Source organism: Diadema antillarum, unplaced genomic scaffold (genome assembly GCF_040938485.1).
Source record: "Diadema antillarum isolate AM-2024a unplaced genomic scaffold, OU_Dant_1.0 scf00000192, whole genome shotgun sequence".
In the NCBI taxonomy this organism is placed as follows: domain Eukaryota; kingdom Metazoa; phylum Echinodermata; class Echinoidea; order Diadematoida; family Diadematidae; genus Diadema; species Diadema antillarum.
The window spans coordinates 1,851,110-1,872,936 of record NW_027271081.1 but is presented as its reverse complement, the minus strand read 5'-3'; the positions used below and the strand labels follow the sequence as shown (position 1 = coordinate 1,872,936).

At 38.7% G+C, this 21,827-nt stretch overlaps 1 protein-coding gene across 1 annotated transcript in view; it reads right to left on the bottom strand.

Moving 5' to 3' along the window:
* Positions 1-18,506, bottom strand: part of LOC139723480 (uncharacterized) — a 46,789-nt gene extending 28,283 nt beyond the window's left edge. Inside the window, exons 1-2 of the mRNA XM_071634723.1 lie at positions 18,412-18,506; positions 8,831-8,985 (exon numbers count right to left, since the gene is read on the bottom strand). Of these exons, the coding sequence (XP_071490824.1) occupies positions 8,831-8,891 (61 nt within the window). The 5' untranslated portion in view covers positions 8,892-8,985; positions 18,412-18,506. The remainder of the gene's footprint in view (positions 1-8,830; positions 8,986-18,411) is intronic.
* Between the last annotated feature and the right edge of the window lie 3,321 nt (positions 18,507-21,827).

The window sequence follows — 21,827 nt, the reverse complement described above, 5'->3', positions numbered from 1 at the left end:
ATAGCGTGCTTGAGACGAGGCAATTAAGCAATCAAACATCGCTCGCTTTTAACCACACCGTGTGACACTGTGTTATATCGGGTGAATCGGATGGATGTGGTGCTGGAGGAGGGGGGGGGGGGATGCGGTGGGGTGGGGTGGGGTATGGAGATGTGTGATAGGGAAGAGGAGTACATACTCAAATCAACACTGCGTTGAGAAAGTTGAAATCGACTCACGTTCCTCACAACAGCACAACAGGCATATATGTGATGTTATTTAACATGATTAGAATTGAACGTGCTTCTCTTTAATAAACTGTAAATGCAAACCGTTTTCGTTTGCGTACTTGTTCTCTCTTCTGGAAATTTAAGGACTTCATATCTTGTGAATGACTTAAGCGGAATCGGATCTTCCTTTAGTTTTCGAGATTTCTTCTTTTTTTCTCAAATTTGAAGGAATGACTTGGGGTAAACGCAATCTCAAGAAATCAATACAACACGTAGCGTCGTAGTAGTAGAGGAGTATTTTGTTGAGGATCTCAAGTGCTTCCGAGGATGTGAGCTCGATCACTTTTTCATTTATCCAGAAGGATAATGACTATAACGTAGTATGCGGATTTTGTCTTGTTTTATTATGTTGTTGTTGTTGTGTTGTTTTTTTAGGGGGGCGACCAAAGGGATGGAAAAGTTTTCTTCAAAGGATGAAGCAGTCGCAATGGCGAGTGGAATCGAGAAAAGGGTACCAGCAAATACACAGACGAAATTGTTGTTTTCTCAATGGTTTAATGGATTGGATGCCATGACCACTATAGTATCTCCAGATGTGTATGATCAGAGCATTTGGCTGTGATTGTTAGCTGGGTTTCTATTTTACACTATTTGCTATATTTTCATGGTGAGACTATATATATGTATCTATTATCAATGTGTAATTTTCTGCGCAAGTAATCATAACAAAGAAGCAACGAAATACACAAAGCCCATGAAAAATAGGAGGAAAGAGTAAAATAAAGTGAATGAAATCAAGAGGATGAGAGAGAGAGAGAGATAGATGGATAGATGGGTAGATGGACAGATAGATGGATGGAGACAGAGAATGACAGAGGGAGAGAGAAGTTCGTGAGAAAAAAGTGCAATTACACCAGTAAAAGGTTACCTGCCCTTTAGGGCCTCACAAGGATCATATCGGCGGGTAAGTTCCCTCCTTATTTTCCCGGTATGGAGTCGCTCATGTTTACGGTGAAATTGATGAAGCGATGACAGCTTGAAATCCCGTTCAAATACATATATAATATATATTTCCCCCCTGCCTTACCCTCCCTTCCTTGCCTTGGTTGCCTTTGCCTATCTAGCACTGGTTGAGCGGCAAGACGGGCGAAATGGGGGCTGGATATTGAAGCTCGCCAGCTGATAGGCCCCCATCGTCAGATCTCTGGCAGAGATCATCCGCCAAAGATCATTGATATGAATTCTCTAAAAGGAAAGGGGAAAAAACAGCGAGCTTCCCCCCCCCCCCTCTCTTGCTTTCCTCATCGTTCGCTCTCTGTTAGTTAATCGAGGAGGAGCACATATAGGAAATTAACTTCAGCATCTGCGACGAGTGCAGAGAGTCGGCCGAGGCTAAATTCGATGATAATGGAATCATTATCTCCAAAGGTCAATTGAAGATGATTTTCTCCCTTCCTCCCTAACCTCGTGCAATATTTTGTATATACCGCGGTGTTTTAAATGACTCCCCCCCTAAAAAACAAACAAACAAACAAAAAACAAACAAACAAACAAAAACAAAAACAAACACACAAAACCGTACGACAGACGATTCAACTGTTCACTGTCCAAAAGTACATACACAGACACAATATATATATATATATACACACACACACACACACACACACATATATATATATATATATATATATATATACTCCTAGATGGGTCATTTGGAAGACATTTCCATTTGTTTTATATGCAAATTTTAAAATACATGTTCAATGGCAATTTACGCAATGGAGACACGAAAATTGTCTCCTTAATGACCAGTTGTCTCCCTAATGAAGACACTTCCCCCCAATATGTCTCCCTAAGGTGCCAACTAGGGATATATATATATATATATATATATATATATATATATGAGTATTGTATTTTGTTCAGTCTTGAATACAAATCTTCAGTTGTGAAGTTTTCTCACCACAAGTGGAAATATACAACACTTATTGGGGTATTCAATTTTAAAAAAAGTATGTAAATATCAAAATTATAATCTTTGAATCAAGTTCTCTAGTCTTTAAATGTATTAATTCATTCTGTGAAGTATGCGATACACGCTTGTATGATGAAACGTGATTAGAAAAAGCTATCTCAAAAAGGGCAATATAAATGGTGGGGAAAAATCATAACGTTTTCGAAACAAATATGATAATACGTAATTTTACAACGGGCCCTTTGAAATGCATTTCGGCACATTCAGCCGTGAAATGCACCATTTTGCCGAACAGAAGACAGAGTAGTGAATGACATATCATTTTCCATTACTCCAGAACGGGTATTTACCCGCTACAATGATGGATGTTTGAACAAAAAACAAATTTTACGGGACCACGGCTTCGTTCGAAATCAATTCTGAGAGGGGGTGACCTCATTTCTACCCCTTTCGGGCCGCTACTCTCGTCTCGAGTCTTCGAGGGATATGCCTCGCTTTCCAACGTCAAAAGCAGAAGCTTCTGTTGGGGAAATAGAAGCAGCATTTTTTTCTAAGAAAGAGCTGTATGTTCCTAAATGTGAGCAGACGGCCGAACTGAATGAGACGGACATTATTTGATGCGTGTTGCCTGGTTTAATACTGCTATTCTGTTTGAGTCATTGAGAAGGTATTATATTTTATCGTCATAGCGTCGATAACCTGGCGAAGGAAAGTTCTTTAAATGCACAGTCGAAAGGCTTGTTTGGAATTATTCTCACACCACTATACTGATGTGAATGGAATATGGCTAATTCAGTTCAATGTGATATTCACATTCGCGTAAAACGACGCAAACTCTGTAAATACGCTCTGTTTACATCCTCGAAATTTCTCAAGTGACATGATCTTTGTAATTCATATATAAATATGCCACATATAGACAAATATTCATTGAATGATTCGCTCCTATTTTGATTGTTGAATACATGACTTTCTTAGTTCCTTTTTAACTCCGACCACCGCTTACTTCAAATCATGAAGACTGAGTTCTACCATCTCGAGGACCAGAGAGAATTCCTTATCATGACGTCATGTACACAATGCGAAAGTGTACATCCATGGACATTCCTAATCGGGACCATTCATTTAAACAGTCATTTTCCATTCCCGAAAGCATTCTTTGGAAAAGTTATGTAATCTGGATGCAAGCTTTAAATGAAAATGATATGTAACCGACACCAGTGTGACCGTTTAAGCGCCGGCCATTGTGATGTTGACCTACTTTTGCGAATGCTATTCTCGGAATTGAATTTCATGAAATCCACCATTTAAATAGAGATTGGCAGAGGCGAGGAGAGAGCAGGACAGAATGGTAAGTGTGTGTGTGTGTGTGTGTGTGTGTGAAATAGAGAGAGAAAGAGAGATAGACAGACATATAGACAAACATCGAGGGATAAAGAGAGGGAAAGAAAAAGAAAAGATATGGATGGAAAGAGACAGGGTAACCACAGGTTTAGCATCGGAGCAGGAGGATGTACATTAGACAAATGAATGCTGCAGGCAATAAGCCAGGAATCGAGAGAAAGAGCGAGGGAGAGATCGAGAGGAGAGGGAAGAAAGATTAGGATAGAGGTACAGAAAAGGAGAGAGAAAGAGAGAGAAAGGACAGAAAGAGAGGGAGAGAGGGGAGGAACCAGGAACATATATATATATATATATAATCTTGGTTGATAGTCACGACACTCGTTCAAATGCATGTCTTGGCGTCATTGTGAGTTTTCCCCACTTTTTCCTCTCGGTGACTCTGTAGCTCTGTCCAAAAAAAAAAAAAATGTAAAAACAATACAGAACAAAAAAAGAATGATCCCAACTCCGCAGGTCATTTCCTGCATGGTATACTTACATAGCAGGCACATTATTAAGCAATGGGGTCGCGTCTTGCTAGCGGGCACAGAGTCGCAATGAATGAAGAAAAATCTACCTCCGTGCCGCATCGGTTGGAGTAAAACAGAAAATGGCCGACTCCTGAGGTAATTGGACATTACACTGTTAAAAATTTTGCTTCCGTTTCATCCTGTTCATTACATAAGTCTAGGCATTTATTCATGATGATATGACTGCATTAAATTTTCAATCTCCCATAAATAAACGATTGATTTTTTTTTTTTTAGTCAACCTAAGTTCTACCAGAACTTTGACCTCTCGTTATTGATGCTAATGTGCCTCAAATTGTCAAAATTAATCATTTTATTTGTGCTTGTTTTGTTGTTGTTTCTGTAACTTATTATTATCATTTATCATTATCATCATTCATTAATCCTTTTGCGAATATGAGTGTATGTACAGCCTCACTTAGAGACTCTCATGTTTTGTCCCATACCCTTTGGGGCGTCAACTCTAAATTCTTCCCTATAAATCGTTCTCTCGCAGTTTATCAAATCTAACTTGAAAGCAAATTCTTCAATTTGAAGTCGTACCAAACCTCGCTGAATGATATCAACTTTTGGTGTTCTTGTGACTTCAAGACCTTTTACTTACAGGACCACATGACTTCATGATCACTATGGTTTTCTTGTTTTTTATTTCTTGCCATAAATGCTTATTAGAAGTAGCGTCCAAAGTGACATGGAATATTCATACTTGAATAGACGCATTAGTTTCAGATGGGCTGAGATCCTGTAACCATGATCCCTGCAAATTTACGGCGGAGTACATAAGGGGTATACAATTAAGGCGGCCGGGGGGGGGGGGGGGGGGGGTAATCAGGTAATGATCGGAAGTGTACGGCGAGATGACATTGCATTACATCACGTGTCGATCAATGTATGCAACATAAATGTTAGGAGAAATATGGATGCTTATGGTTGGTATAGCCTCTTGGGTGTCAACAACGAGCTGTAGATCCGCGACGCTAATCCTACGCGATTAGGCGCAACACGGTGTTCTGCACATGCGCATTGTCTCACCTGGGAGGAGGCGTTGTAACCATTTCAGCGGAGATGGAGATGGAATGCAATTTAATGAGGATATGGTAAAAGCTCCGCACTATTGCAGAAGCAAGCGCGTACCTCCAAATACAAGCCGTTTTACACGAAATGTTTCATCCTCGAGGCCCCTGTTTACACCATGGTGCACGAGGAGGTATACCTGGCAATTATGCCGGGATTATCATACTGAGAGAGGCCTCTGGTAAAGCAGTGTTAACACTGAAAGGGATACCATGTTAAATAAGGTCAAATTATTAAGCTAACATAGTAAAGCATCAAGCGAAACCGGCAGGTTGTCGGAATCTGTCCTTGCTATATTTATGCTGAAGGCAATTAATCAGGTACTGACAACCAAACCATATAGGCACTCTGCAAGAAAAATGATGTCAGGTTCAGTCGACAGCAGGCACTTCGTAAACAACGTGGAGTATACATTCATTTATCGGCTGCTATACGGCTAAGAAGGTCAAAATCAGAGTGAACGTGGCGCGTCGTAGCGATCGACACATGTAATTCGTCACCGATACGTAACGACACAAGGTAGTGAAGCATTACTACAGGGAAGAATGCTTGACGTTATATATATATATATATATATATATATACATTGAAACAGCTATAGCTTACGGTCTCTGGCAATACAGTTTCGTGTTTTAAGTTTCCTTATGACCTCAGATGCTATTTGCATCTGAAGCATCAGTTGTATGTCAAGATCTAGAGCACGTGCATCGACGCAATAATCGAAACAAAATAAAATGTTGAAGTTATGGTATTTGAAAATATTTACTTTACAATATTGAGGTTTAAATGTATGCATACATGTATATTCAAAGTATCGACTACAAAACAAGATCAGAAGAGCGTGTAATGACGCAGATATATATATATATATATATATATATATATACATATACATATACATATATTATATATACATATGTATATATATACATATACATATATATATATATATATATATATATATATATATATATATATACATATATTAGTTGATAAGGTAGTCCACGTGATGGCAAGATAAAAAGATAAGTAACAAAGCTGCAACAAAGTTCATGCTGTATTCACCAACGGTTTATATCTTCAGGTTATTGTTCTCTCAGTATCAACACTTGAGAGAGGGCGGCGAGACGCTCGAAAATTTGTGTGAAGAAATAAACCGTTGGTGAATACAGCATGAACTTTGTTGCAGCTTTGTTACTTATACATATATTATATATATGATATTCACATATTGGTTGTAAAGGAAGATCAGGATAATGTGTATTGACGCAAATAGATAACATACTCAGTAGTTAAAAAATTAAATTAGAATGATTAAAGGTACTTGAAAAATTGAAGCAAAAATGAATGATTTATGCCAAAAAGTATATATGTACATAATATTACTCAAAAATTTATGCCCCTTGTCTAGATCAAAAAAATGTCAAAAAATTTGTTCATTTCTTTTCTTTTGACCAGGTAACGCAGGAGAAAACGAAAGGAAGAGAGACAGAGACAGCAAACTACAAAATGAAACTATTATTAAAGAAAACACACACACGCGCATACACACACACACAACAACAACAACAACAACAGATGAACGACTGCGCTGTCCTGATTTTTAGTGATCCACATCGCGCGACAATATGCATAAAGAGAGAGAAAATTTTCAACTATATACTTTGCTTGCTTTGGATGACAAAAAAATAACCCGACGCGCGAATCACACACAACTCCCTTAGCGAGGATGTATTGGCGGAAGTCAGGGCTTCCGATCCGATCGTTCACTTTTACGGGGCCGTCGCGGGTTGATTGATAAACATTATTTTTGTGCTCGGCAAGTCAGTTTTGGCAAAGTTGGAAAACAAATAGGACATAAGCGAAAGATCCACTCGTGCTTTGGCATAGCGTAAGTGATCGCTGCCATTAAGACATCCTTGGTTTTTAATAAGGTAATAGCACTGGTATTGACAGCGCCTACTTTCAGAAAATTGCAGCGTGATCATTAGCCGTCGAGAATAGGAAATCGGGTTAATCGTGCGTTGTGCAAATCTAAGCTAACCTGAATCCTTCTCATTATCACATTGCCATAAAAGAGAGCAGCAAGAGAAATAGATAGATAGATAGATAGATAGATAGACAGATAGATAGATAGATAGATAAATAGATAGACAGATATATAGATATATAGATATAATCTAGACATATGTATATATATATATATATATATATATATATATATATATATATATATATATAGTTAGATATAGATAGACAAATATTGTAGATATAGATAGATAGAGATAGAGATAGATACATACCATAGATAGATAAATAGATAGATAGAGGGAGAGACTGGATTGTCAAGTATAGAGGGGAGGATGTCCATAACAAATGAAAAGGATGATTATACAAAGACCATGTAATATACAATAACTGCGGAGCATTTATGCTTCCTTGATAAAACAATTGTGAAAAGCAAGAATGTCGTAAGATTCTCTCCAACTCTATGATATCAAAGGCACCGGTCATTGTTCTAATGATTCTATGTTGAAAGCTTAATAGTGATTTTTTTTTTTTAAATGGAGGACGGTGAAAGTAGAACAGGAAAACAACGAAGGATTGTGTCGCGTGGATATATCTTCCATTGAAAGAGAATGAGTTTGTGCCGTCGAAATTGGACTGGCGGAACCGACTCAAGGAGAAAGCGAAAGAGAGAGGTTTTTTTCCCCCTTTTATTTTTGATGGCGGCAATTACAAGTCAGCAGTACGTAGACCATTTCAAAGGAATTGGTATAAACTTATGGTGACCTCTTCGTGCCATTTCTTCGGATTAGGTGCAGCGGAATATCTCTCGGGCGGTGTTTTTTTTTTCCATGATACATTTCACAGGACAACAGGACGACCAAGGTTGTGAAGGTTTATCCAACCTTAAAACCCAGAATTGCTCTGGCGTTGTTGCGTAGCGACAACGCAAACAGCACTCAGGTTGGGGAATTCTTAGGTGTAAGTCAGCAAAAATACAACATGCAGATACATTTGTAAATATTAAAACGTCAAGAGCAATACATGACGATGGAGCATAAAAGTACCCAAGTGATGAGGATCTCTGCTTTATCTATGCATTTGCAGTCCAGCATTTTGTGTCTTTATTTCGAGCTTGCATGACTGTAGAAGCACAGAATAATTTACACATGCGCTCACGGTTTAGTGCGATTTGCCAATTAGTTAACGTTTGGCATGGAAGTGGATTCATTTTTTGATGCCATTTTCTTCATAATATGAATAATATATATATATATATATATATATATATATATATATATACATATATATATATATACACACACATATAAATACGTGTGCATAAACAATTATGATAAGGAGGTTATATTTTACTGGCAGATACAGAGAATAAATAAAGAAAAACGAAATAGCAAGCAGCTACAAACTTTCCCCCATATTTTCTATACTCTGTTTTCTCCTCGTATGCGCAAAAAAAGAGAGAACGTTGCGATCTTTTTTACGTCATAAATTTCATCATCGCATTTCCCTCACCACGCAATATCAATAAATCTAATGCAATTTCTTTATTCTGCATAGTAGTATGTATGGATATCAATTTCTTCTTTTCTGAGAAAAAAAAAGGTGTCTAATTGAAATCTGTTACTCACCACAGCACGTCAGCGTGAGCAAGACACTGCCTGCTACGGAAATGCACGGAAGGACGTCCATAACGGAGTTGATCACGTTGCTACCGCGGGTCTGGCGGGGTAGAGGTAGGTGTCAAAAGGACGGGGAACATGGATGCGGCTAGGTGTAAACCGACCTGCATTTGGAAGGTTCGATGTGGGAAGAGGTAGAGAGAAAGAGAAAGAAAGATAGAGCCAGAGAGAGTGAGAGAGGGCGTTACGGTGATTGGGATATGGATGTGTGAAATATATACAGAGATAGAGATAGAAAGAGAGAGAGAGAGAGAGAGAGAGAGGGAGAGAAGAGACAGTGAGGTAGATAAGAGAGGGAGAGACAAATAGAGAGAGAGATATCAGTGGGCGTATATTGCTGGAATGGCTGCATGATCTCATTATTTTCTCGGAGCTCTGCGCGGCATCATAGAAACAGTCACTATCGATGTTCCAGGTAGATACGTAATGATTTTTTCCCTTTTAGCAAACATGCACGTGAATACCAAATTTTGACCTTGTCATATCAATCATTTAGCTACATATTCTCGGTCAATATGTAACTGCTCAAGAATAACTTCTGTTTAAACAGTAAAACATCAAATAAAAAAAGCACAAAATGACAGACGGTTACTGCAGGATATAAAGCGTCATTAAACATAATTATGTCTGAAATTTTGCTAACATAGTCGCATGACTTGTTCGTTCGTTCGTATTTATTTTGCTTCTCAAATCAAATCATAATGAATCACAAGGGTGTGACAAATTTAAACAAAACATAACCAAAAGACTGCAGTTTATATGCATAACAAAAATCTTTGGAAAACATTAAATTTTATAGTTGCACGTAATAAAGAAAAAGCAGTACATCATTGATTCAATAACTTGTATTTAGTCTCGTTATCAATAAATCAATGATGACGATGTAATCATAAACATAATGTTCTTCAGGCATCTCTAGGACATTCTCTAAAACTGCCAACATTTTGGGTTTTTTTTTTTGTAAAATCAAGTAAATAAACCATTCATTTTGTATGCACAAGCGTGAGGTGAAATAGAGGCAGTAAATTAGAATATTCAAAAGAGCAATGTCGAGTAAAAAAAACCCCGAAATTTGCTGTGATTCAACATTTTCTGATTGGCTAAAAAAAAAAAAATCGTGGCACACCGACGCTGAGTAGAAAGTCAAATGCTACACACACACACACACACACACACACACACACTCACACTCACTCACCCACATAAATCCACAGATAAAACACAAGACATACAAGCAGAGACACACAACCAGACATACAAACACACCGACACACACAAACACACACTGTATAAGATACATGTTATAGGCCTAAAGACCGTTATGTACAAGACGTTATAGGGAGTGTGATTGATTCCCCCTTTCCCTTTGTGTGTATGTATGTATGCATGTATGAATGCATGTAGGCCCTATGTATGTATGTATGTGCGCATGCCTATGTTTGTACGTTTGAATGAATGTGAGTATACATACATGCACACACCACAAACACACTAACGCATACACACACTTGTACATATACAATCCTTGTCTCTGTGTGTGTGTGATATCTTATATGAAGTGATATCTACGAAAGATGTGGACTTGTTTTCGCAGTAAAACGTTGGCCACCTCTGCAAGGCTCCGCAGTGCAATGTTACACAACCTCATAGAATATACCAATAACTGACACGGTGAGAGAAGAAAATGTCCGTCCCCCACTCTTAAGATTAGCGCCAAGATTTGCAGGGTAAGTGTCATATAAAAATAAACGACGGCAGGGAAGCCGTGAAATATAAACGATAAGGATATAGGTGGCAAAATTCGGTCAAGTGTCTCAATGTATAACCCAAAGCATCTCCCTACTGTGCAAGTCAAGCGCATTCATAATTTGTATGTTAGTATGGTAGTATAATTTTATAGTATGAAAAAATATAATATCCATACATTGTGGTATGATATTGTAATATAATGTAAACTTAATATGATATAATATAATATAATATAATGTAAAATTATATGATATAATATAATATAATATAATATAGTATGATATAATATAATTTTGCGTATTGCATACTATATTATATTATATTATATTATATTATGTCATATTATATTATATTGTATTGTATTATATCATATTATATTACATTATATTATATCATATCATATTATATTACATTATATTATATTATATAAAACATGAGAAGTATATACAACGAGGCATAAATTGCAAGAAGGTAGGACGTCTCTGAAGTTTTCTCCCCTCGTATATATACCGCAATAATTCTTCTCACTGGCCCGCCATAAATGCACACTCACTTCCGCTTCAGTATAATTGAAGACCCAATTCTCGCTATCGCCAATGACGTAAAAAGTACCCGGATGTGGCTTTTTCGTCAAGATGTAGTACACTTGGTTGCAAGAGCACTTCCGGCGCGGAGCATAATTTGCACAATGCTAGCGTGCGCGTACGTGTACCTTACCTATAGCGCAGCGCCGACCACGGATACTAGTACAGTAGGCCCCTGGCCTGTACCACCGCCCGAGCCAGCGAGTGGCCAGGCCTGTCATACAGTACGAGTAGTCGTACACTATAGTCCCCTCCAGCTCCGGCGGCCGGCCTCGCCTCGCATTACTAGTAGCATGCACCACTGCACGCAGCGCATAAGCTACTCGTAACACATACCGGTACCGGTACAGCGTACTGCTTGATCATGCGATCGATGTGCACATCACAGATCAGTCATCTCTGCATACGCTGAAAATATGCTGGAAAATATTCACCCACCTGGATATACAGTATATCGTCATGGAATGCCCATCTTTTTTTTAATTTGTTCTCTGTCGAAATGTCGCGAACACAATCGGGAACGAACAGTGATCTGGAACTTATCCTGTCTCCGAAGCAACTTCTTCCAAGTAAGTACGTACAATGTACGTTAGTCTGGCTTCCAGACCCTCTGCCCATATTATTTCGCTATCCATGATATTGACGCCCTCAACGTCGAAAACTAGTATAGTTTAAGTTGATTTTTTGCCTTCGGCAAAGGCGGCGACTTCGTCGCGGGGCGGCGACTTCGTCGCCGCGGAGTCCAGTTGGCAAAGGGTCTGGAAACCAGACTAAATGTACGTAGGCACAAGGCCTACTACCTAGTGCTATATAGCGCTACCTATCACTACTAGTAAGTCGCGCGTGCACGTACTGCGCTGTGGAGTCACCCGCAAACTTCACCCACGCGGCCACGTCACGTCTCGCATGCCAGTAAGGGTCCTGTTTCTGCAGATTTTTTTCATTTGTTGTCGTGCGAACAACACGTGGCAGCTTCGCAGCAACAACCAATAGTCGTATTAACAGCAATTTCTTAAGAATGGAGAAATTTCAAATCATATAAAGCTGTAATTCAAGTCGAGAAAACCGGAAGTACACGTAGAATACAGTCGGTTGTGTGTGTAAATAGCATTAGTCACGTATCACGCGCGTACGAACGGAAGTGACTTTGCTACCGGACTATCCCATAATGCACCGTAAATGACGCTTAAATCAACATCCGGGTACTTTTTACGTCATTGGCGATAGCGAGAATTCATACTTTCCCGATCCGTTGACAGCCGCGTTCTTCTGCCAAATGATATGAGTTGTAATTGTCTCATTTTCCCAGAATAGTTCTGAAGACGAATAAATTATATTATTGTCTAGCACGATGGAGACAGTGTCGTGCAACGTTTTTACTTCATTCTCGGGGGAAAAACACAATAGACATGCATTCACGTTGCACTTAATGACTACAACTGTGGAACAATGCATTACCGGTAGATTGTACTGGCAACCATCTATGTTTGAATTATAAAGGTACCAAGAAGGCTACGCATTAATAGCGAGCGGAATGGCGATAAAAATTTCTTTGTGCACCGGGTTTCCGGCAATACATTCATTGATCGAGCGGCGGAGGAGGGCGCGGGCTACCGACCGACGTGTACCCAAGCGTGATATCGGGACAGACGAACAAGCTGCAGCGGCGACCTAAAATCCCTCTTCTGGTATAGTTAACGGTCTGTCTTTTTTTCTGTAGTATCTATTTTTCCTCATATCTACCAACAGGCAAGGCCACTTGTAATTTGTTTTTCTTCTGCTCCTATTCATAATTATTAATGTATCAACTTGATGAATTAAAAGAAACTAAATCGACGCTAACTAGAGCCTCATAATTGAAGGGTGGCATAGGGTAGTGGACAGTGTTGGCTGTGAAGTCCCAAGGAGAGCGTCGATTCTTCATGTATTCATTTCCAGCATATTCATTACAGTTACGTTTGAACAAAGAGTTATATTTTCTTTCAAATTGTTAATACATTGTGCACAGAAAGAAGCTCGCTACTCACATAATACTGGCAGACAAAATTTCTATATATCTCATAATTTCTTATTGAAGGTCGAATTTACCACCTACAAATGCCACTAAAGGAAGGCAGGGTTGGTTGGTGGCTGTCTAGAGTGAACTAATAATGTCGACATGATTAAATGTCTTCATTTGCACGAGGAATGAAAGCTTCTAGATAAATTTCATCACTGATTTACTCCTTTCACTGACGTCAAAGAGGTATTTCGTTGGTAGAAAATATCGACAGATGATCACTGTATGAATACTTCTAATTACTACTTTCTGTACAAGGTTTCATGTCGTTATTTTCTATCGACGTCATTCATATTAGGACGAAGGGCTCGCAAAACACTATCGAGATTTTTAATAAAACTGCGCGATGTAATATGATGCCGGGGTGGTGTGAGAAGGCATTGACTACTTGAAAACAACAACAACAACAACAACAACAACAATAACAACACTTGCAATTGTATCTAATAAACAGAAGGAACCCAGATCACACCATGTGGCAGGGTTTCAAGCTATGTCATATGGGTTCTCCGTACTGTCACCTCGTGAGAACAGAAAGCGCACAAAGAGTGCCGACAGTTATATCCTCCGAGACGAAACCACCTGCTATGGATTTGAGAGACATTGACAACGCTCCGTGCCTGTCGATATTGTAACACGTGAACAAAGAGGAATGGCACTGTGTCACTTATATGTAATTGAAGGTATCTCTTCAAGCTCGGAAGAACTTTGAAGGCGAAAACAAATATTCAGGACGTCTTTCTTCTTTTTTTTTTTCATTTCGTTCTCCACTCATTTTAATCACACACATTAAAAAAAAAATCACATCAGAAAAAACAACAACAAAACAGCCAATGACAACATGTTTAGAACGCTCCATGGTATGACCCCAGAATACTTGTCTGAATCTTTCGATTATCTCTCCCACCCTTACTCTTTGCGATTCCGAAACAAGCTTAGCTTATACCTAAACCCTATACTGAATTTCTTAAAAGATCATTTAGATATTGAGCGGCATTTATGTACAAATAATAACCTGCCGTCAGCTGCTCGATCAGCTATAAATCTAAATGCTTTTTTAAGGATATGTACAAAATTTATGAATCCCAGTTACAATGTATTCTTGGTCGTGACAGGATAACCGGGTTTGTTTTGTATTGTTCTGGATATGTAATGTTTGATTAAGTGATGTCATGTATGTTTGTTGTAACCTTAATCTCTGTAGTATTTTTGGGCGTTACTTTTTCAACTTATCTCTATTGTATCAATTATAATTATATTTCTTGCATATTGTAAATGCTGTAACTGGACCCCATGGAAGACCAGTGTAAGTGACATGGCGGCAGCGCTGAATATGGGCATTCGAGCCGTTTTAAACTGTAATTTTTATATGTTTTTAATGGAAATAAATGCATACATACATACATACGTAACACATGAAGGTAATGATGTGTAATACTGATATTGATTTGTCCCGTGCAGTGGAGTGATAACAAAGGCCTGTCCTAATCACCTCAACATTGCAATTTAATGCATGAGCAAATAATTACATCGAGGGTAAAGATCCATGATTTATGGATAGGGATTTTTGCAACCTGGAAATGTCCTGTTTAAGCAGCATAAAGCCAATAAATCAACTTTACCACGGTAACAGGTCAAGGTCTGATTTCAGATTTATATAAGGAGAATCAGGTAGCACTCCCGAGAGAAAATTGACGATATCTTGACCAGCGGCAAATTGTGCATACCATCAGTTTAAAATGGCTTCGCGATCGATCTTAAAATTCTTTTGATGGACAAAGTGACGGGTGCGCATATACCATTTTTTTTCAACTGAACACAGGCATCGTGTCTTGCTAGAATACCATATCAACTAGTCAAATCCATCAATACATCAATCAATCAATCAATCAATCAATCAATCAATCAATCAATCAATCAATTAATCAATCTATCAATCAAACAATGAAACTATCTTCCTACCATATCTATCTATCTGTCTATCTATATATATCTATCTATATAACGTTTGTTCATATTTGTAGAGAAACATACATCCTTGCATATACATTCATACAATAAACACCACACACATAATTTATACCAACATGTACGTATATAATACTTGAATACTATATTTGAAGCGTGCATGTTTGTGTGAGTACGTGAGCTATGAATTATTGTGAAGTGAGATGTGTGCATATATTAGATTACATTTTGTTGCTTGAAGGGGCTGATGAACACTTCTTCAAAAGTTGAACATATTCGATTGAACTAATCAAAGAATGGATTATTTCCAAGAGTGCTCACTCCCATTCGGTCTGTCATTCCGTGTGGCCACCAGTTCCCCCACGGCGAGGTTACTCCCCATGCCGGAAGGCCCCACGCCCACAAATTACCCCCCTCGCAAGATTTTGATCTGTTCTTTCGCGGCACACATCTGCCAACTAGTGTTGTTAATTAGATTGGCGCAAATTAAAACCTTAACGGACGGCACGGGTATCTGGCTTACCGCAAGTGAAATTCAAATTCATATTTGAATCTGTAACAGATTGTTCATTTTAATACACACCGACCTACCAGCATGTACAATCGGGTTAAGGCCTGGAATTAAATTCCACGAATCAAACAATGTCACCCTGCGGCATTTAAGTTCTGTGGAGGTCATCTTGGCAGACTTCTGGCACCTCACGTCTTGACTGCCGTTTAAAACAACGTCCACGGAGCATGCAGTGGTGTTGTCGTTCTATCATAGGATAGTCCTGCGCTGATCTAGGTTATAGTATTGGGTACATCTTGAAATATGCCTTCTTGCATAATGTGGTGAGAACTGCGTCCTGATTCCAGTCACTTCCGGGTCAAGGGAGGGGCGGGAAGTAAACCATTAAACAATTAAGCATTGAGTTTTTGTGTGTTTTTTTTTTTTGGTATGTATGTATGTGTGTGTGCGCGTGTGTGTGCGCGTGTGTGTTATTTTACAGCGCATCGACTGCAGCCAACCCATAAGTTGTTTTCAGTCGAATCTGCATGCTTGCGCTAATTTGTGGATTGAAAATATAAGGTATGCATTCTACACAGCTCTTTAAATGCTGCCGTTCATGCCTCCTTTAGAATTAGTAGACACACTTACATTTACACCCCGACTTCTATATAGGGTAAAATATCGGTCGCAATCATTATGAATGCCAATGTTAACAGCTCCGTTGACTGTGTGAGCATCAGGTAGATGCCAAGGAAAGATAAGACTTTCAAATTTTCTTCGCGAGTACCGAAAGCGGAAAGTCCAACTGACACTTACATTTTTATCACTGGCCAGGGACATGTTACAGGGAAGAAATACAGTCATGTACCTTGTCTGCAGCTTTGATGAAAAAGTTCCGAAATTGTGAAAACAAAATCCCATATCAGTGTCTCTCTGGTCTGTGGGATAAAGGTCGTTATCTGCATATCAATCTTTAATGTGTGTTCCTAGTTGTCACACCAAGGCGCGATATTGTTTGCTTTTTTTTAACCTCGCAACAATATATCGAATGAGAGTTTACGCCTGGAAATTATAAATCATTAATTTGAACACGGTGCTTAATTATACCAAGTCTGAAAGACTCGTCAAGAAGACGAACGTCAATGTATTGCTAAACATTTTAAAAAAGAAAATATACCAACAACAGCATGCAACTTCAAAGTTAATGCATGAGCTTTGAATATCATGTTTCGACTTCATCGACCTAACGAGGTAACTATTTGGCACAAGCTTTGGAGACACTGTATGTATTATAATGGTAAAAGGCACTCGTTTATTGGGGGAAAATACCAATTTCTCTTCGGCTGTGTAAAGAGAAAGCAAATAAGAGCTTCTTGATATAAGCTATCAGCAATAACTTTGTAAAACAACACACAACAAAAAAACCCCTTTAAACTACGAGCATCCACACGACACACACGTCAAGATTATACATTCTACCGAGAGTCCCACCCGATGATCTAACCTTAGAAGGAAAAGAAAAACATACACTCATAAGCAGCGTTTGCGATTAGCCCCATATTAGTGTATACGTTCTCACGTAGCTGCTAATAATCGAGATTTAAAACTTTGAATTAATACTTTTAAGATTAGCAATATTGTGTGAATCTACCTTTATGCAAACAAAGGCATACCATCCATTGATATGTGCAGAGGCTATCAGTCTTACTTTGAGATGGAAACAAAAAAAAAACCAACAACAACAGCAATCAGACACAAAACCAACAACTGCAAATAACTAATACAGGAGAAAACGTCGCTGGCTCGAAACACGAATTCACATTCACGGTTCATCGCGGAAACAACAGCAATTTATCATGACCCAAATATTGATCAGGAGGGGACATCTCAGCGAGGCCTCACCACAAACCGACGTCCTGAATACTAAAATACACTGACTGGAATCCCAACAGAATTGTAAGATAGTGTAGTTGATTCTCTTATTCAGAGATTGACGCCCTATAACATTAAAACGCACTGACCGAAATTCGGATCAGAATGTCAACAGAGTGCAGTTATTCTTTTCTTCAGCGATTGACGCCCTATCACTATCAGTCCCCGCTCGTACTGCACGTCATGGGTGATAGCAGTAACGCCCGACGTAAAATCAGATAAAACAAGTCTATCTCCGAATGGAAAACAAAGATAATGCGTCACGTTTCTCGTTGCACGATAATAGAACTGATATATGGAAATGACGTAAGTGAATACGTTTTTATTTGTCCCTTTTTTCTTCTTTCTTAAATGAGGTAAAATGGTAAAAACATTCAAATCAATAAGACTATTAAGTGACAGAAACATGAGCTCAGAAAATACAATATATACATTTTTGTTGTATACCATGAAACTTGGTCACCGTAAACCCTCCAACGGAGAAAACGTAGATCACCAACGGGTAGTTTTGGTGTGGTGGTCTTTTATTTTCAAACGACACACAATCATACATCTTCCATGCTTATAAGGCTCCCGAACTGACTAACTATATTGTTGAAAACGACTCTGTTCCTGATAAACTATCCTACTGGTATATTTCGCAGTATTTCATTAAGATCGTACAGTAGTAAGTAATTTTTTGATAATTTATAGGAGTATAATCATCAAAAAAGCGAAACACTCAGAATAAAGGACAAATAATTACCCAGGTGCTGTCCTATTCCTTTCCAATTATGATAGAAATCCAAGTGCATGTGATGTCCAGAGAGTGGTTCACTATAAATGTCCCTTCGATTTGCGTCCTACCCAGAGCAAGAGACATCTCAAATTAACCGTCAGGCCCAGACCGCTCAAGAGTTTTACCCGCCGAAAGAAGAAGATGAAAAAAAAAATGCCCGAAGCGGTGTGCACCCATTCTGGTACAGCGAACTGGTAATTGCCTTGCAACGCACGGCGTAGCGCGCACACTTGCTTGCTTGCTTGGGAGCGATTATGAACACACACACACACACACGCACACACGCAATCGGACGAGCCGTAAATTGGCTGTCTGGAGTGACCATTGTTCCATTGTAGACGTGGAAGTGACGGGCGTCAAAGGGTGTGTGAAAAAAGTGGAATATTTTCGCCAAGCCCCTCCCCCTCCCTGTGCACACACACAATTCCCAATTTCTCATCTTCTGCCTATTCTAAGATGTTCCCTCCTACTCTACATCTAATATCTTGAAATATGATGCGAGTAAATTACGTTGGACATACCTCTCGCCTTGCATTTCTTTACTTACTAAGTCATCACTTTGCATGAAGAATAATTATTTTGATAAACTTGACTTGCTGTTTAAGGGAACCGTCATCACACAGTAACGTGAGAAATACGTCAATCTCGTACGGAAAGGATCAAAACTACGAAATGGTTCAAATTACAGTATTATTCTAGAAAGGTTATTACATAGCTTTTGTCAATCACACACTAGATCGTTTGATATATTATTAGATAAACTGACAAGAACACACAAACACACACCCGCACTCACGCCATGCGATACACATATCTGAATATTTAAAGGGGAATTCCAGTCCATTTTATAGTTAGTCTAAAAAGAAAGAGTAAAATGTGAGGAACACAAGAGTGGAAATTTGGTCAAAATTGGATTAAAAGTAAGAAAGACTAGCTGATATTTACATAATAATTCTTGAAAATTTGATATGAATATGTAAATGAGTAAGCTGGTAATCATCACCTAACAATTTTCATCGAAGTTATTAAAAAAAAGGCAATTCAATTTTCTGTTTTACAAGTCTCATACATAGGCCTATACGTTATTACTGGTTAAATACCTTCAAAATAATGATCAGTCAGATTTACCAGGATTAAGTCTTGGGCATGATTATGTTTGAACGAAACATTGGAAATTTTAAAATTCTACAGTACAAACTATATTACGCAAGTTGTGAGGGGATGACATAAGCACTTCAGCTATACATATTGTTCTATGCATATTCCCATTGACAGCTCAAGAACTGTTTCTTTTGGAAAATTTGCGAAACTTCACATTTGCATAACTTCTTTACTTTTCATCCGATACTTATGTAATGTTCATTGTTGTGCTTAGAAAATGTTTACTAAAATGTTTACTCCTTCTTTACAGACTGACTTTCATCTGGCATATGTCTGGTACGAAATTCTCATTTAACCCATTAAGACGAGCTGATTTTGCTATAGCATACGTTTCCCATCGACACCTGTCCGAGTATACTCTGGGACTAGTGTTCAACGGGTTATCTACGACCTCGCCTCTATTATGTTCAGACTTCCATTGCCAACAACAGCAAAAACAAACTAAGATACTTATATGTAGCATATGATAGAGTTTATTCGTTTCTGCATGCTTTTACTGAGTCTTGGTGTTGAAAAAGAGATGAAGAGACACAACTAGAAGAAAATGAGTCTAATCAGAGGTGTCAATGGTTACCTTCATCTAAAATTGTAATCCCACGACCTTGCCCGAGTCACTTTACCAAGAAGATACTTAATAAGCAGACCAAGGCTTTTAGTCACGTTCTACTGTAGCGGAACGCTTAAGCGTCTGGAGGTCATTGGGCAGACCCTTGAGTCTACACGACAGAAAGATAAGTTTAAAGACACCCCCACACACGCTCAGACACACACGGATTAGGTAAGTGAGCATGATTTTGAAAAAAAAAGCGCAATCTAATAGTGCTTTAAACACGTGTGAATGTATCTATATAATCCTGAATCAAAAACAAAAAAAAAACAAACAAAAAAACAAACAAAAAAAAAACCAACGACTGGGGTATCATATAATGACGTAAAAGTGACAGGGAAGAAGAATCAGGGGAAAAAAAAGATACCTAGTGCTGAAGATATTTCCAAAAGAAACAAAAATGCCATACACAAAGCATTTCAAGCGACGAACATATTATACACGAGAACTATTACCTTTGTTAATAGTTGGGGAAACACCCCAAACATTTCTCACTAAGAGAACGAGTAAGAAGCAGCAGACCCCCCCCCAAAAAAAAAAAAAAAATGGGGGGGGGGGGAGATAGAGAGTTTAGAATAAATACATAATTAGGTTCCCATCTTTCATCTAACTTTCACGGCTTCTTCCTCTCTCTTCTTCTTCCTTTCTACCTTTCTGTGTTTCGTCACCTCTTTCCCTCTGATATTAGCTTTGTACCCTAATCCCTCATCATTTTTCCTCCCGAACCGAGCCCTAATAACGGGTGTGCGCACGTGCACTGTTGACTCACATCATCAAGAGTGTGGACATACACGGCGCGGCGCGTCGGGTATGGAGCGCTGTAATTTTCGCCGCGATTTACCGAGGTATTTTTTGCCCGGGATTGTTAATCTACGTCAAATACGGACGCTTCATCATTAAACACACTTTCTCATCATGTTCTCTGGAGCTGGCCTCGCCATCGCTTCTTTGAGTTAGAAGCATCCCCCCCCCCCCCCACCTCCAAAATAAAATCATCTCCCTTTTCCCCTTTTATTCTATACCAAGGTAAAGCACCGTGACTTACAGTAATTTCCCAGCATCAACAATTTCGAGGATTGCTTGTTTGGTGAGTAAAGCAATTATAAAGCTCGTTGCTGGAGAAGGGGGGGGGGGGGGGGGGGGTAGGATGTATAGTGGCTAGCCTTTGGCGAGGGACCTGAAAATAACATCTCAGATGCTATAAGCATGAGTTAGGCCGGTATTCAAAATTGAAAGATGAACATGCTTTGACATAATATACATGAATATGGAATGCAATAGGGTACAGTATGACCATGCTGTGGTTATTAAAAAGAACATGCCATAATATCATTCCAATTCAGTGCTCATAAAATACTCTAGCTTCAGAGGGCTACTTTTTCATAACAGCGCAATGTTGGTTGTGAGGAAAGGAGGCTATTTAAAGGGATCGTATGGTTTTGGTTGAGACCTAATTTCAGGTTTCTAACATTTTTTGGTGAGATAATGAGAAACCTCTTATGAAATATGAAAGAGCATGTAATTCTATGAGGAATTCAACGTTTATTCGATGAAAATTGGTTTTGAAATGTCTGAGATATCCAAAAAAAGTGCGATTCTAATAAAGTGTGGGACC